Genomic DNA, 17,508 nt, shown 5'->3' with positions numbered 1-17,508 from the left:
TTCAAGACCATTCCTTGATACTTGCTCTGACCCCAGCAGGACCCTTCATAGCTCTCTCTTTCTCTGGCTCTTGTGTTAAACTTCTAGCCACTCTACCATGTTGCTATTATGGTGCTGCCCCTTAATGGCTCACTACCAAAATTTCTGTTCTTTCCCATGGTGCCTGCCCTAGGCTTGAACTTCTCCACCCTGTGTTACAAATGACTTCATTCCTTTTCGGGAGAGTTATGGAGCTGTTTTGTGACCTTTCTTTCTCTGTGGGCAGATCCTCTGTCCACTGCTGAGGGACAGCAACCTGCTTTGCTTCATGTAACCCCTGGCCTACAAGAGGACCACTGTATGAGGGCAGTAGCATCTGGTCATCTCAGCTTGCTTCTCTAGGCATTGAAGTTCCCCCCAGAAGCAAAATGGGCTGAGGGGAATTTGGCCCAGTATTGTCTGCATGCTGTGACTGGGATAGAATTTCCACCCCATGAGTACAGGCTGGTTTGAGGAAAAGACTCACACTCCTTGGACTGCAGTAGAGTTTCTACAAGACAGGGCTGGGGAGGGAGAACGGTTAGAAAGACTAGTGATCTAGCCCTCCCTAGGAGAAGCCGTACTCCAGTTTGGGAGCTGTGGTGGAAAGGGTCCCATCTTCTTGGGCATGACCTCCTGAAATAAAGCTTCCATTACACTAAGCTTGAGGGGGTGGAGGAGGAGGTGGCACAGCCTGCTGGTTGTGACTCAGATGCCACAGACTCCTGCTGTTCTTACTGAGATTTAGCCAGTTCTCTTGAGGAAGAAATTTCTTTTTCATCCAGGGATCTAGCAGTGTTACAAGTCAGAAGAGGCTCCCATGGGTGCTGTATTTATGTTGTTGTGTATGTTAGCTCTAACTTGTTTATTTTTTATTCCAATGCATTATTTGATATAGCACTTGATTAGATGCCCATATAGTTACCACTTCCTTTGCTTATTATTCCTTCTTCTTTCATCTGGGATCATTTCTGTTTTCATTTGAAGTACATCCAATAGAACTTCACTTAGTGAGGATGTGTTGGTGAAAAAGTCTCTTAGCTTTTGTGTAAAAATTACTTCTTTATTTTGTCCCAGTTTGTGGAATTTTTTTTTTTGCTGGATGTTCTAGATTGACGGTTAATTTATCTCAGCACCTTTTACTAACCTGTCTTAGGTCATTAATACTGAAATGTCAGGTAGTGAGATATCTAATCGTGGTCCTTTGAGGGTACTTTTCTCTCTGGTTGTTTTTAAATTATTCTCTATTTCCTTGGTGTTCTGCATTTTTTGCTGTGGTGCCTCTAATTGTGTATTTATTTTTCCTGATTTGAATTCATTGGGATCCTTGAATATGTGGATGGGGGGGTGTCTTTTATCAGTTCTGAGAAATTCTGGGTTGTAATTTTTTTATTATTCAATGAATTTATTACATTTGAAGTTGTACAGTGATCATCACAATGCAGTTTTATAGGATTTCCATCCCACAACCCCAGCACATCCCCCCACACGCCAAACTGTCTCCTTTGGAGACCATAAGTTTTTCAATGTCTGTGAGTCAGCATCTGTTTTGCAAAGAAGTTCAGTCTGTCCTTTTTTCAGACGCCACATGTCAGTGAAAGCATTTGATGTTGATGTCTCATTGTATGGCTGATTTCACTTAGCGTGATCATTTCTAGGTCCATTCATGTTACTAAAAATGCCAGTATTTTGTTCTTTTTAATGGCTGAGTAATATTCCATTGTGTATATGTACCACATCTTCTTGATCCACTCCTCTGTTGATGGACATTTAGGTTGTTTCCATGTCTTGGCTATTGCAAAGAGTGCTGCAGTGAACATCAGAGTACATGTGTCTTTGTGAGTCGTGGTTTTCTCTGGATAGATGCCCAAGGGTGGAATTGCTGGATCAAATGGGAGTTCTGTTTGTAGTTTCCTGAGGAATCTCCATACTGCTTTCCAGTGTTTGCCCCAATTTATAATCCCACCAGCAGTGTACTAGGGTTCCTTTTTCTCCACACCGTCTCCGGCACTTATTGTTTGTAGACTTCTTGATGATGGCCATTCTGGCCGGTGTAAGGTGGTACCTCATAGTGGTTTTGACTTGCATTTCTCTAATAATGAGTGATGTTGAATATCTTTTCATGTGTTTTTTGGCCATCTGTATGTCTTCTTTGGAGAACTGTCTGTTTAGATCTTCTGCCCATTTTTGGATGGGGTTGTTTGTTTTTTTTGGCATGGAGCTGCAGAAGGTGTTTATAAATTTTGGAGATGAATCCCTTGTCAGTTGATTCACTTGCAAAGATTTTCTCCCATTCTGTGGGTTGTCTTTTCGTTTCGTTTAGGGTTAAATTTATGTTTTATTAGGTCCCATTTGTTTAATTTTGTTTTTATTGTCATTACTCTTAAGAGGTAGATCTGAGAAGATGTTGCTGTCATTTATGTCAGAGAGTGTTTGGCCTATGCTTTCCTCTAAGAGTTTTATAGTATCTTGTCTTATTCTAGGTCTTTCATCCATTTTGAGTTTATTTTTGTGTATGGTGTTAGGGTGTGTTCTAGTTTCATTCTTTTCCATGTGGCTGTCCAGTGTTCCCAGCACCACTTATTGAACAAGCTGTCCTCTCTCCCTTGTATATTCTTGCCTCCTTTGTCATAGATTAGTTGGCTGTAGGTGCGTGGGTTTAATTCTGGGCTTCTATCCTGTTCTAGGGATCAGTATTTCTGTCTTTGTGCCAGTACCATATGGTTTTGATGATTGTTGCTTTGTAGTATAGACTGAAGTCCAGGAGCCTGATTCCTCCAGCTCCATTTTTCTTTTTCAGGATGTCTTTGGCTATTCTGGGTCTTTTGTGCTTCCAAACAAACTTTACAATATTTTGTTCAAGTTCTGTGAAGAATGTCCTTGGTAATTTGATAGGGATTGCATTGGATCTGTAGATTGCCTTAGGTAGTATAGTCATTTTGATAATATTAACTCTTCCAATCCAAGAGCATGGTATGTCTTTCCATCTATTTGTGTCATCTTTGATTTCTTTCATCAGTGTCTTACAGTTTTCAGAGTACAGATCTTTTGTCTCTTTAGGTAGGTTTACTCCTAGGTATTTTATTCTTTTGGATGTGATGGTAAAAGGGGATTGCTCCCCTAATTTCGAGAAATTCTGTTATTAACTCTTCCCATGTTGCCTTTTCCCTACTCTCTTTTCCTTCAGGAACTTCATCTAGTTATGTTAGAGCTATTCCATGGCACTTAACCTCCTATATTTCCTGTCTGTTATATATAAGCTCCTCAAATCAGTCTTCCAGTTTACCAAATTCTCTCTGTGACTGTATCTAATATCCTGTTAAACCTGTGTATCCATTGAATTTTATATTTCGATAATTATATTTTTTTCATTTCTAAGACTTTAATAATTTTTTCAGTATGCTTGGTCATTGCTTATAATCCCTTTTTTTCATTTTTCAAATTCTTAAACTACGCAGCCATGCTAAATATACTTCTTTTCTATTGTGTGTTAATAATTCTAATATCTGAAGTTTTGGTGGATCTAAATATGATGTCTGTCTAACTCTGCCTCTGCTGCTTCTTATTCTTTGGTACTTGGTTTACTTGTGTATTTTGTGATTTTTGATTGTGAGCTTAACTTCCTTGGTTGCTGAGAATTCTTGGTTGAAGTTGGGCCCTTTCAAGATTGACTTACAGTTGACTCTGCAAAGTGCCGAAGGACAGTACAAGCTGGGGACCACTTTGACTTGATGGCCTGAGGGGTTTTAACCACTCAGATAAAATAAAGTTGGGTTGCAGACGTATGTGAGGCCTGGTTCATTCTACATTATTGGAGGGAAATTCCACTCGCCCTACTCAGCCAGCACTAAGCTTTAACACAGGCAATTTTCCTTAGAGTTTCTGACACTGATACTTTGGCCTTGTTCCAGCAAAGAATAAAGATAATGAGTGCCTTTGATTCTCATAAGTTGTGTAACTTTTCAAGTTTTTATGGTAATATGTAAAAGAGTAAAAACATTAAACTATTATCTCCAAAGTACTAGAGGGAGAAAATGGAACATGAAAAAACCCAACAAATAATCCTAAAGGACAAGAAAGAAGAGAAAAGAAATGTAATGTAGGCAAACCTATACTACAAAATTTAAATAGTACTACTAAAATATTATCAACTTATTCGGCTATATTTTTTAACCTATTTACATACTGATTATTAGAGATACAGCTAAAATATAAACAGAAAATAAAAAGATGGCAGAAGATAAATAGTATGCAAATTTTTAAAAAGCCAGTGCTTTTGACATCATACAAAATAGACTTAAAGATAAAACTAGAAATAAAAAGATCAGCACAAAAAGTTTATTTCAACAAAAGATAGCATGTTTTACAAACATCTGTGGAAGCTGTAACATAGCTTCAAGATGTATTCCCCCCAAATTTATATATTTACATAGAATAATGGGCATTACCACAGTGGAAGATTTTTTTTAATTGGAGTGTAGTTGATTTACAATGTTGTGTTCGTTTCAAGTGTACAGCGAAGTAAATCAGTTATACACATACTTACATTCTTTTTCTTTAATTTTATTGGAGTATAGGTGACTTAAAATACTGTATTTGTTTCAGGTTTACAGCAAAGTGAATCATATATATATATACACACATACACCCATACGTATGTATATGTACACGCACATATTCTTATGTATTTATCCATTGTTTTTTCCCATATAGGTTATTATAAATGTATATCCATTCTTTTTTCAGATTCTTTTCCATATAGGTTATTGTAGAATATTGAGTAGAGTTCCCTGTGCTGTACAGCAGGTCCTTGTTAGTTATCTGTTTTATATATAGTAGTGTATATATGTTAATCCCAAACTCCTAATCTGTCCCTCCACCCTGCATTTCCCCTTTGGTAACCGTAAGTTTGATTTCAAAATCTGTGAGTCTCCTTCTCCTTTGTAAATAAGGTCATTTGCATCATTTGTCGTATATCTCCAGATATATGCCCAGGCGTGGGATTGCTGTATCATATGGTAGTTCTATATTTAGTTTTTTAAGGAACCTTCATACTCTTTTCCACAGTGGTTATGCCAGTTTACATTCCCACCAGCAGTGCAGGAGGGTTTCACTTTCTCCACACCCTCTCCAGCATTTACTGTTTGTAGACCAATGGTGATGGCTACCCTGACTGGTATGAGGTGATACCTCATTGTAGTTTTGATTTGCATTTCTCTAATAATTAGTGATGTTGAGCATCTTGTCATGCGCTTTGGGGCCACCTGTTTTTCTGATTTGGAGACGTGTCTGTTTAGATCTTCTGACCATTTTTGGATTGGCTTGTTTTTTTCAACATAGAACTGCAGCAGCTGTTTATATATTTTGGAGATGAAGCCCTTGTCGGTCGCTTCACTTGCAGATGCTTTCTCCCGCTCTGTGGGTCGTCTTTTCATTTGTCTGTGGTTTCCTTTGCTGGGCAGAGGAATACGGCTGTGGGAAGAGGTGAGCTCCGTGTCTTACTGCTCCGCCGTCTTGATCCTCTTCCTCAGGCCACATGAAGATTTTCACCTGCTTCTCTCAGCAATCGACAGATCAACCAGACAGAAAAGTGAAACTTAAATGTAAATGCTCATGATTTTTTAAATGTATTAGGAGGATACTGTGAGTAAGTTTATACCAAGGTAAATTTAAAAACATAAATGAAATACACGCATTCTTGGAAATCTATGACTCAGTAAAACTTGAGGGGGAAAAGAAAAATGGTTTGAGGGGGTTTTAAAAGAAAATAGCCTCAGTTTCTAGAGTTGAATACTGAGGTATGTAGGGGTACAACGGCTTAAGTTTCTGAAATTCGCTTTAAAATACTCTTAGAGGAAGCAAGTTGGTTCTCCAGTATTCTTGAATCTGGATCTAAGTTTATGGTAGTTTATGTCTTCTTTTGTGTGTATTTATATGTGGAAACTAAAAAAGGGTACAAATGAACTTACTTGCAAAATGGAAACAGACTCACAGACTTTGAAAAGCTTACCTTCACCAAGGGGGCAGGCGGGCAGAGGGGAGGCATGGACTGTGGGTTTGGGATAGAAATATTTTAAAGTGAGGTTGGAATGATGGTTTTACAACTAAAAATAAAAGAAAAGTCATTGAACTATTGACACAAAAGAAAGGTCTCATAACACGAAAAGACTGGAAACACCGACTTGATTATGGACTATTTTATTTTGAAAAGAGAAGGTACATACCCATAAGGAGGGTCAGCAGCTCATGCCGCGTGTGGACGGAAATGCAGCAGGCTGGGGATGCAGGTTTTAGGCCTTTGATGTAGGCCCCCAAGTGGGGCGCACTGCAAACAGTGCTAGGTGGTTTCGGAAGGCAGGATAGGGATATGGCTTCCTCCAGCTGGGCAGGAATGTTCCAGAAGGACAGACTGACGTTTGTGGCCAAGCTTTTTTTTTTTTTTTTTTTGCAATTATTTATTTATTTACTTACTTGCTCATATTAGAGTATTGTTGATTTATAGTGTTCTTTCAATTTCTGTTGTACAGCAAAGTGACCCAGTCATACACAGGTCCCTGTGCTGTACAGTACGGCTCCATTGCCATCCATTCCCAGTGTAACAGTTTGCATCCAAAACCCCAGAATGCCCCGTCCAGTTGTCCAGTTTTTTATCAGCGGTGAGAGTTTAGCCTTTTTTTTTTTTTTTTTTTGTAATCAGTGGTCAGAGTTCAGCTTAGCTTTTACCTCTGTCGTCAGGATAAAGTGAGATAATGGACATGAAAAAAAAAAGTCAGCAGACTGTCAAGCTATGCAAATGTGAGATACTTGAAATAGTCTTTACAGAAGCAACTGTAAGTGTTAAGGCGCCTGGGGTAGAGCTCCTTTGTGAGCATTTCCTCAAAGTGAGAAACATAGTTTTGTCAGATGACCCAGCAATCCCGCTGTTAGGTGTGTACGAAAGAACTGAAAACATACGTGTACCCAGAACTTGTATACAAAGAGGCACAGTGTGATTATTCCAAAGTGAAAACAGATGTTTGTACACAGTGGAATATAATTTGACAGGAAAAGGGGTAAAGCGACCACCTGTCAGAACCTGGATGAACCTTGAACCAGGTTGGGAAGGGAAAGAAGCCAGTCACAGAAGGGCACATGTTTCAGGATTCCACTTAAATGATCCTGTTTCGGCTCAGTGGTAACCAACCCGACTAGTATCCATGAGGACGTGGGTTTGATCCCTGGCCTTGCGCGGTGGGTTAAGGATCTGGCGTTGCTGTGAGCTGTGGTGTAGGTCACAGATGAGGCTTGGATCCTGTGTTGCTGTGGCTGTGGTGTAGGCTGGCAGCTACAGCTCAGATTTGACCCCTAGCCTGGGAAATTCCATATGCTTCAGGTGTGGCCCTAAAAAGGAAAAAAAAAAGGGGGGGAGGGAATATGTATGATTAAAAACAACAACAACAACAAAACTTTATTGAGACAGTGCCAAGTCTAAGCATAAACAATAAGAAAGCCAAGAGTGGGCGTTTCATGCCCCCCACCCCTTCCCCTTTGGGGCCGGGAATTTGTCCAGAGGCTCCCAAAGCAGGGCTGATGAAGGAGCCGACCAGCCCCGAGCCCTGAGGCTGGTGGTCTTTGCCCCACTAAGCAGCAGTGCGTGTGTTAGTGGACTGGCACAATGGAGCGATGGTGATTTTTTTTTTTTTTTAATTCGCCAAATCTGATTGTCACCACAGGCACAAGCATAGTCCACGTCTTTCACCCCAAGACAGAAGTGGGGCTCCCAGATGTCCCAGGACTGGCCAGCGCCCTGGCCCCCTGCTGCAAGGGGACCCCCGCCCCCAGACAGCTGCCTTCCCTGCTGTCACTCACGTCCGGCTCTTGCCCATCCCTGTCTTCCTCTTGTTTTGCAGTGGCTGCTTCCACTCCCAACTCAACCGCCGGTGCAGCCATGAACTCTCTGACCTCCCTGGGGACTCTGCAAGGACTGGCGGGAGCCACGGTCGGACTGAATAACATTAATGCACTGGCAGGTAGCGCCCACAGTGAGTACTTGCTGCTCTGGTGGACAGCCTTCCCCCCAACCCTCCACAGACGGGGCGGCCACAGACCACCTGAGGACAGGTCCCGGGCAGAACTGAGGCTGGGGGTGGAGTGGCACAGGCTCTGAGGGCCAGATGGCATCCGTGATCGGACTGCCCACCCTCGCCACCCTGAGCCTTTTCTAGCATGTAGACTGGGTGTTTGGCCATAGGTTTCTGGGTTGACAGGTCCCTGCAGGTTTCAAGGGCTTTCGTTCTGGCTCTGGTCCCTTTTCCTGAGAGGCAGTGTGTCACAATGGAACAGTGAATGGGCGAGAGGTCAGGACGCATGGAGTCAGCTCCCAGTCTGCTACCCGTCACCTGCTGGAATCCACAGCCAGTCTGTGCCCCTAGTCTGGACTTGAGAGTCCCCGTCTAGAAATTGGGAGTTCTGGATCAGATGCTCTTAAAGGGCTCCTCCAGCTATAAAACCAGAAGGGGCGTGGCAGTTCCACAGGAGGAGAAATGAGGCTTTGCCAGGAAGGAAGTAGGGTGGGTGGAGAGGAGCTGCTCCCTGGAGGTGGTGTCGAGCAGCCGAGGCCTGGGTCCCTCAGCAGCAGCGCATCTCCTCAGGGCACAGGTCCCCTGTGGCAGGTTGAAGCTGCAAGCGGCAGACGGCTTACAGAACGACTGAGCCCTGACACGTAAGGTCTTCCTGCAGATCCTCTGGGTTGTGTCTACACAGCCCAGCCACGTTCAGCATTTTAGATCCCTGGGGAGACCAGAACCTGGCCAGAGGATGAGTCATATTTGAGGCTGGAACTGAACTCTGGCTCCTCCACTGGGGGAGCTGATCCTCAGTCTACAGAGGGGACCCCTCATTTGCCTTCCCATCAGCTCAGTCTCCCTGCACCACCCCACTGCCTGATAAAAAGAGCCAAGCCCAGGAGTTCCCTTTGTGGCCCAGCAGGTTAAAAACTCGACTGGTGTCCACAGGAGGTGGGTTTGATCCCTGGACTTGCTCAGTGGGTTGAGGAGCTGGTGTTGCCGTGAGCTTTGGTGTAGCTTCCAGGCACGGCTAGGATCTGGCACTGCTGTGGTGCAGGCCAGCAGCTGCAGCTCCAATTAGACCCCTAGCCTGGGAACCTCTATATGCCATGTGTGTGGCCCTAAAAAAGAAAAAAAAGAAAAAAGAATAGCCGAATCTATCAGGTCCCTGACAGCCTCTGAGTCTAACTTGGGGACCTAATTACCTACCAGGCAATGCAACCTCTGCCCATTTTAAGCTTTAAGAAAAGGGTCCTTGGCAAGTTGTCTTTCTTTAAGCCATGATTCAATACGTGAACAGGTTTTAAAGGATGATCAAGCAGTCTTTTTTTTAAAGCAAAAAAACGAACAAACAAACAAAAACAGTAATTTTATATCCTAAAATCCCCAAAAGAATACTTTGCAATTTATTTGGTAAAGAAGAACCTAGAACTCATCGGATGACTTAACTTTTATAATCCTGATTGGAAAATAAATCAGCCATTTAGAGGTAGGAAATTCTTCCAGGTTTTAGTGAATCCTTTTAGGCAGATGCTGTGGGAAAAACAAACATTAGCTTGGACTGAGCTTGACCTGGCCACAGGCCAAAAAAAAAAAGGAGAAAAAAAAGGGATTTCTCCTTCCAGACAGGATGGTTCTTGATTAGCAAGCACGTAGCAAATGAGGTGGTAACCACGTGACGGCAGAAGGTTTTATTCTAGTAAAACCGCCTCCAGCTCCCCTCTGGCCAGCAGCCCTCACTGCCTTGACTCCTGTTTCTGACCTTGTTCTGCAGACGCTCCAACTCACTTGTCCTTCCCCTCGGTTGCAGACGTGTGTTTGCACACAAACCTTCATGCTGCTTCTCTTGCCCCAGGACCTAGTTCCCCTAAAACAAGGAATTTGATTTGACCGCCTGCCTGTCCTTGGTCTGCACAGTAACAGGCCAGTGGGAATGGCTGTCCTCCTCAGCACGTGCTCATGATCGCTGTGTGTCGTCCCCGTGTCTGCGTGGTCCCGCCTCCCTCCATCCTCTGCTGTTGCCCTTGGCTGGGGTGTGCCCATCGTCCTCATAGCGAGGGACTCTGTTGAATGGCAGAGAGACCACAAGAGTTCTTGTGTGGGGTCCGTGTTACTCAAATTGTGCTTCTGGCAAGAACAACAGGCTTAAATCGTGGTTGTTTTTTTTTTTTAATTCTTTGCCATTGGGTTCATATGGGAAATTAAGACTGCTTCACATAACCCCTACTAGACAGCATGAGCTAGGAAAATGTGGAATTAAACCGGAAGTCACGCACAAAGAATACTTTCCTTCTGATGGGGTGAATGTTGCCGTCTGAGCTATTAAGCAACCCCCACAACCCCTGGCTTGGAGACACTATTTGTTTTCTCAGATGCCAAGAGAAAACCTTCTACCATAGAGCGTCTTCATCAGAACATTCTTAGCAGACCTGGTGATGCTTCCTGTCCTGCTGGCTCCTTCCCAAAGAAGGTAGTCTAGGAACAGTTACCTGGACAGGGGCAGCTTGACCCGTGGGGTGGCCCCTGCTTCCACACCTTTGCCATTTCCTCCCCCTCCCCATCCAGGAGCTGCCACGTGCTCCCGGAGGAGTGTTCTGAGCAGAGCCAGCTCTTTGCCATGGATCAAGGAGCTGGGGGCGGGGGGGGGGGAGGTAGGCAGAATCCGCAGCAGATTCCCAAACCCCTCCAAGCGCACCTTTAACCCTCTTCCCTGCCCGACGGCCCCTCAGCTCCCCCCCAGGTGAAGCTTCAGCTAGTAGGCAAGTAGCCGAGCTCAACTGCTGGAGCTCCATATCCTTGTTCTCCCTTAATACATCCACGAATGGAGGGGCCGGGAAAGCACAGTGCCCTAGAGCTAAAGTGGAAATCCTCAAGCCAAGAAGAAAGGCGTGTGGGTGGTTCACAGATGTAGCTTTTCCTTCCGGATTATTTGAGGGTTTTCCAGGCAGGTTTTATCTACTATATCTGAACTAAGACCCAGAAAATATTTTTTGCGGATACATCCACCCAGGAGTCTCTGATTTTGAGTTTAAATGTATGTCAAGTGGCGTCCCCATTTTCCCGTTTCAAGGACATAACTCTTCCAAATGGCTCACCAGATAGTGCCTCAGGTTCTGATGATCTGAATATCGCCAGCCACAAATGCCTGGTGAATGATGTTTTATGGAAATAACTTTCTGTAGAGGAGAGAAAAGATGCAGTGCCTTGGGCATATTGTAGTGGTTTGTCACCCCTTACGTGCATGGTGACACTACTGTGTTCCTCTGTGTTACTGGAATCTGTAAAGATACGGGTAGTCAGCCACATAGAGAGGCCCCCACAACCTCACATACACTGGTGAGCGTGTTAACACAGGCACGTGTACAAATGCCACTGACTTCCTGATTCTCGACGTTTCATCCTTACGTCTTCATTATCAGCTTGCAGCCTGGAAGGCTGTATCTCATCTGTAGCAGAGAAAACTTGCCCCAGCAGATAGACAGAGATCGATGGGCATATGGTGATTCACTGCTCACTTTCGCCCTTTCTGTATTTGGTATAAAACCTAGAGGGTGCTGGGCAGAGAACTGTACCTTGCTGCTGGCCCTCAGCCCCCAACTCTGCTTTCTGGTACCAGCTCCGTGATGGCCACTCCACATGTCCATGCTCATGTTTACAAGGGTGGAGCTTCTATGTCATCTCCATAGATTTCCTCAGTCATCTCACAGCTCCTCAGGTCCCCATCAGGGAGGACGGAGAGCAGTTAGGGCACATGATGGTCAGGGCACCCTCTGACTTTATTGACAGACCCTTTGCCAAGACCTGCCCTCTCAGAGGTTTGCCATGCCCTCCTTTTCTTCCAGCCGTCCTCGTCCAAACAGCGTGTGTGGGAATCTAAATTAAAGGGGATGAAATGATGCATCTGTTTGGCCTCTTCAAAGCCCTATTCTTTCCCCAGGAAGCATCTTAATTCAGCTCACCCTCTTCAGACCTCTGTTTCTCTGTACAGGGTGTTTAGATGGAATCAAATACCAGCAGCTGAACTGACAAGTGCTATCTGTGATATGATGAGTTCATATAAAATAACATTAGAGCATTCACAGGACTAACCGTCAAAAGTTGAGATCTTTCCTTTGATGGGGCTTCAGGTACTACCAGGTAATCAACTACCTGTTCAGCCTTGGCAAACATACACCTGCGAATCTGCAGCTTAGTTTGGGTTTTCAGTATTCTCAGTGCACTTGCACTTGTCAGGATTTTTGCTCTATGTATGTTCAAAAGGAAGGTTCTGCTGCAGAGGAGAAAAGCCTTGGGCCCTGAGTAGCCCCTCCCCTGGCGTTTCTACAGAAGGCAGGGGAGTCCCGAGACATGTATCCTAGTGGTGCTGCCATCCTTGGCCCGACTCTCTAGCTCTGAAGGCTGCAGGGCACACCTAGCACCTGGCTCCCTGGAGAGCAGTCCGGCAGCAGGTCCGCACGCACTCGTCTTCTTAGAAGCTCTTCCCACAAAGGAACCCGACCTTCCCAAGGGCCAAGCCCATGATGGGACCGAGTGTACCCTCAGCACCTCTTAGCAGCTTGACGGAATTAAGCGACACTTAACCAACTGTGCCAGGCCTTTCCCAGGCCTTCTCACCCTCCCCTCTCTAGAAAGAAACATGTTTCTTCACCTTCACACAAATACTGGGAAGTGAGGATAAAATAACCAAAAAGGGAAGAGAGGGAGCTCTCCCTGCTTCAACCGACACCAGAACCCAGGGTGGGGGGAGAAGAGGCAGGTGGGAAAGGGGAGGAGTGGGCATTCCAGGGCCTGGAGAATTGCGAGGACCAGACCTTCCCAGCTCTTTGACAATATTTGTATGACAGGAAAAAAAAATGAGAAAAGACTCCTTCCTAATAAGGAACTCCAGGCGGAGTCAGCAGGACCTCTGCTGGCCAGCGCCTCTGAGCTTCATTTGCATTTGCTAGTGGCTGGATTTGCTGGAAATCACTGCTTTTTTCAGGAGGCTGATTTTCCATTCTCCTGTCCCTGACACTCCCCAAATGTCACCCAAGGCCCTGTTTTGTCCCTTCAGGCATCCCAGGGAGTACAGCAGACCTGCGGGCTACAAGGCACAGGCTTTTAGGCCAAGCTCTTTCCTGTGTTTTGTGTAGTCCTTTGAGTCTAAGAGAAGAAGGTGTGGGAAGAACAGGAGCACTTTTCTCGTGTCCTGTGGATGGCGGGCAAAAGCACGGGTGCGAGTGGAGGTGATTCTGGTATTTGATTCCTCTACAGTTTCTCAGTATCCCCATCTTCGTTGTCCTCTATTCGCATTAGAATTCCTACCAATGTTTTTCTAGTTAATTATCTTTGCTAGTTTAATATCTTTAATCAGTAGTCCTAGTTCTTCCATGGTTTTCATAAATGTTTTCAGTGAGATCTTAAAAAAAAAAAAAAAAAAAGCCTTCATCATAGAGGGAACTCAAGGCAATCATGACATTCCCTCTTCCATTTCCTGAGTTCATCGAAAAGTTCACACTCTATAAAGTATTGCTTGTTTTGACTCTGTATTCAGGGAAAAAGTGACGCAGCCAGCAACCATCATAGAGCAAAAGAGCAGCCAGGAGACAAAAAATCAAAAAAGTGTGTGGCCAGCAGCCAGTTCACAACACTTAATAGCCCAGATCCAGCTCTCAGACGCAGTGTCAGTTCAGTTGACGGAAAAACATGGCATGGAACCCGCTCCTTGGCAGAAACCCCAGTTCCCCGGGCACTGAAGACTATCTGGGCCTGTGTGTGGGGTGTGGGGTGTGTGTCGCTCTGCTGCTGAAAGCGGCCCCATCCGCTTTCCAGTTATTCATACTGAAGAAGCAGCAGCATTTAGCTGCACTCAGGGGAGGAGGTGCCTTCCCTACCCCCACCCCGCACCTTAATTCTTCACCCAGGAGGCAGTCCCTAGGGTCCTGGGCCCTGACAGCATCCTTCGGCGGGGGAGGAAAGCCAGCTCATGGAGCTGCTGATGCGCTATTGAGTCCAGAGCTTGTGTCTGGGCCGCCTCTCAGTCAGACAGCTTGAATTCAGGAGAGACGTTTCATCCTGTCCTTTCCCTCCCGCCCCTGGGGCCATCCCGTGGCTCCTCGGAGACCCCAGTTAATGGATTTACGTGTGCAGATGCCACAGGCCCCCTGCCACTAATGTTTTTTGCACATGCTTCTGAGCCCTGTGGAGCAGAGGGCTTTTCCTTCACAGAGATGACAGCGTCCTTGCCAGTAGCAGCTGCATGGGAGCGGGTGTCTTGTCTGGCCGCAGCGCCTCCGTGCCTGCGATCAGCGGCCTAAGGGGCGAGGGTTACCATGGCGGGAGGTCGGGGGAGGTCGCGGGGGGGGGGGGGGGGTCCTGTGTGTCCGCCGTCCTGACGCTTTCTGACCCACTGTCGCGTCTCCAAGTCCCCGTCGGCGTCCTCGTGTGCCCGCTGCATGCCCTGGCCGTTGTTCGTGTGTCGACTGACTCTCGGACCTCCTTCGGAAAGCACTAATGAGAAGTGCTGTTTCTCTTCTCTATCGTTGGGGTTTTTGTAAAGTTGCTCAAATGCTCTCAGGTATGGCGGCTCTGAACGGAGGCCTCGGCGCCACGGGCTTGACGAACGGCACGGCGGGCACCATGGACGCGCTCACGCAGGCCTACTCAGGGATCCAGCAGTACGCGGCCGCCGCGCTGCCCACGCTCTACAGCCAGAGCCTGCTGCAGCAGCAGGGCGCGGCCGGCAGCCAGAAGGAAGGTAGGTGCGCCCCCCCCGCCCCCGCAGCCACCTGCCTGGGCGGAGGGAGGGGCTGCCCCCGCCCCCCCCCCCCCGCCCCCCCCCCCGGCCCCAGGTACTTGGTCCTTACTGCCATGCATGCAGAGATCGCCAAGCTGGAGGTCCCTGGTGCTGCAGCAGCTTCAGCATCCCGCATTGCCAGTGCTACTGCCATTGAATCCCTGGCCTGGCAACTTCCGCCTGCCACGCTGCACCCACTCTCCGCCAAAAAAGACAGACAGACACGGCCAGGAAACCCCTGTCCCCCACCAGCATGGACCAACTCCCCTTCAACGTGCTCCTGGTCAGAGGAAGGAACCTACTGGTCCTCTGTGGGCCTGGCCCAGGCTTGCCCAGTCCACACCCCTGTGATGGTGGAGCTGCCTCTTCCTAGGCACTGGCTTCCAGGTTAATGATAAAATCCGCTGTTAGGATTGACTTGGTCTCTGTTTAATCAGGGGTCTTCTGGGGAGGCAAGGAAGTGATTGATTGCCTTGCCTCTCTGTCAATAAGGCAGAGTCAACATCAGGAAGTTAATGCTAAGAATAAATGGAAGCTAATTATAAAACAGTTAAGGAGCCAGCCAGATGGGGAATGGTGTGTCTCTCTTCCCCGCTTTGGGTTTCATCCTCCTGATTGAAGTTGCTTTTAAATCAGAATCCACACTGTTGTAGTTTTTCTCGTCCCGACTTGTTTCAAATTCAGGGAAAGAAGTTAGAATAGAGATGGCTGTTGAAGATGTTTGCAGATTTCTTGCCCTTCTCCTTTATCTGCTCCCCAGAGATCCAGACTGGTTTTTGTCTGAATGTTTTGACTCTCAACATGGCATTTTATAAAAACTAGAACAGTTTTACCTTGTAAAGTTGTGAACTACAAACAGGACACAACTTTAAAGATACACGTGTTTTTTTGTTTGTTTTTAAAGGTTTTTTCTATTTATAAGTAACAGCATTAGAAATAACAGATAGTTGGAAATCTGAGTTTCATCATTTCAACTTTCTCTGTCCTCTTGGCTGTGACATAATTAGAGATTTTTTAAAACTGGCCCAACTGTTCAAACAACCGCATTTCTCCGGCATGTGGACCCAGTGTCATAAATACCGTGACTTCCAAAAGGAATGCCTGTGTTGAGGTCCCTTTGTCTGGGATGTGATTCACATGGTGACAGATAAGGGTGGGAGGGGCAGCCTGTGAGACAGTCGTGTCCTCAGAAGAAACCATAAAAGCCAGCTCCCACATGCATGCTGGAGTAGTCCTCTGTCACCAGCAGGGCCTCAGCGACCCCTGTAACCTGTGTTGCTGAGAAGACCTGAGTCCCCAGCAGACTCAGAAGTTAGTGGCTTTAGGACAACGGCTGGGACCTGAAGTGGCTTTACCCCAGCTCCCTGCCCTAACTTTCTATGCCTCGAGTTTTAGGCGCAGCTTGTGCAGTAATTAACCCTCTGGGGTCGATGTTAAATAGTCTGAAGTAAGCATTGCCCACTGCAGATCACCAGCATCTAAGCATGCGGGCGCCCAGCAGCATGGCCTAGTGTTGGATTTTTTGGTGTTTCGAGCTGCTTCAGGTTTGTAATCCTCTCTCACCTCCTCATGCTGCTCTTCTGATCGCCTCCTACTCACCCTGCTAAGCTGGCCTCAAGAAATTTAAACTGTCTTCACATTAGCTTTAACTAAAATCTAAGGTAAAAGTGAAGACATATGGGGAAGGAGAGAAAAAACCCTTGATAAATTCCGCAACTGAAGAAGGTTTTTAGATTTTCCTTTCCGTGGTTCTGTTGTTCTTGAATCAGGAGAGTTGATGCAATTTGATGTGTTTCATCATACACTCTGGTCAACATTGTCCCACAGGAAGATGAGCTAGTCTGGTTTGGTAAAGAAAATGGTTTTAACATTTTCCCCAGCCGAATTGTTGGCATCTTTGGAAGGTTATGGCATCCCTACTGATCTGAATCCCGGAGAGGGGGCCACCCTTCCTGCCATTCCTCTGTCCACCTTCCCATCTTCCTCTGTGGGCAGGAGGCAAGTCACAGATCACAAGTTAGGCAGAGCCCCCGGATCCCAGCAAGACACTGGCAACACAGACGCCCTCCAGAGCTTCGCGCCACATCAAGGGCCCCATGAGAAACGGGGATGTGAGCACCCAGCCAGCAGGGACCAGTAATGCAGAGAACTCAGATCACATGTACCAGAAGTCTGAGGAACGCATGGTTTTTGGTCGGTGGGTTTTCGCGGAAGGGAGAGAAGACACATAGGTTACCTCTCAAAAAACTGTTTCTTACCCTTGGTATCTGGGGCCACAGCCACCATCACTGACTATTAAGAGGTTTTCTGTATCAAGCCACCCTTCTCTCGTTTTAGTGTTAACAACTTTGGCAGTTTGCAAAATCCAAGTTCTGTCGTGGCGATGAAGAAAGAGAGGCTCTCGAGGTTTACTCGGTGCCCTCTCTGGCACGGCTACAAGGCATTCAAGGCCAGGATTATCCAGGCGCAGCCAGTAACCTGTCCTAGGGCATTAAAATTACATCTTCTGCCCAGGCTTCAGGAGGGAAGATGACTTCACAGTTCAAATTGGGCCCCATTAAGCCTCGTTTGGGCATCTGGCCCAGTTGTTTAGAAGGCGCCTTCAGTCTGGGGGGTACCAGATCCACCCAGTATTCAGACTGCAGAGAACATAGAGCGCCGTAGCGCTCA

At 46.3% G+C, this 17,508-nt stretch overlaps 1 protein-coding gene across 11 annotated transcripts in view; it reads left to right on the top strand.

Annotated features, from left to right (window-relative positions):
* CELF2 (CUGBP Elav-like family member 2) overlaps nt 1-17,508 on the top strand; it is a 549,068-nt gene that overhangs the window by 519,211 nt on the left and 12,349 nt on the right. For 8 of the 11 annotated variants that reach the window (XM_047755098.1, XM_047755102.1, XM_047755103.1 and 5 more), the window contains 2 exons: nt 7,908-8,027; nt 14,602-14,799. In XM_047755098.1, coding sequence (XP_047611054.1) covers nt 7,908-8,027; nt 14,602-14,799 — 318 coding nt within the window. Of the gene's footprint in view, nt 1-7,907; nt 8,040-14,601; nt 14,804-17,508 lie in introns of all 11 variants that reach the window. The other 3 variants (XM_047755100.1, XM_047755108.1, XM_047755101.1) reach the window with 3 other exon arrangements.

This window comes from Phacochoerus africanus, chromosome 12 (genome assembly GCF_016906955.1).
Source record: "Phacochoerus africanus isolate WHEZ1 chromosome 12, ROS_Pafr_v1, whole genome shotgun sequence".
NCBI classification, from domain to species: domain Eukaryota; kingdom Metazoa; phylum Chordata; class Mammalia; order Artiodactyla; family Suidae; genus Phacochoerus; species Phacochoerus africanus.
Note: the sequence above shows the minus strand (reverse complement) of the source record. Positions and strands in the feature narration are given on the sequence as shown.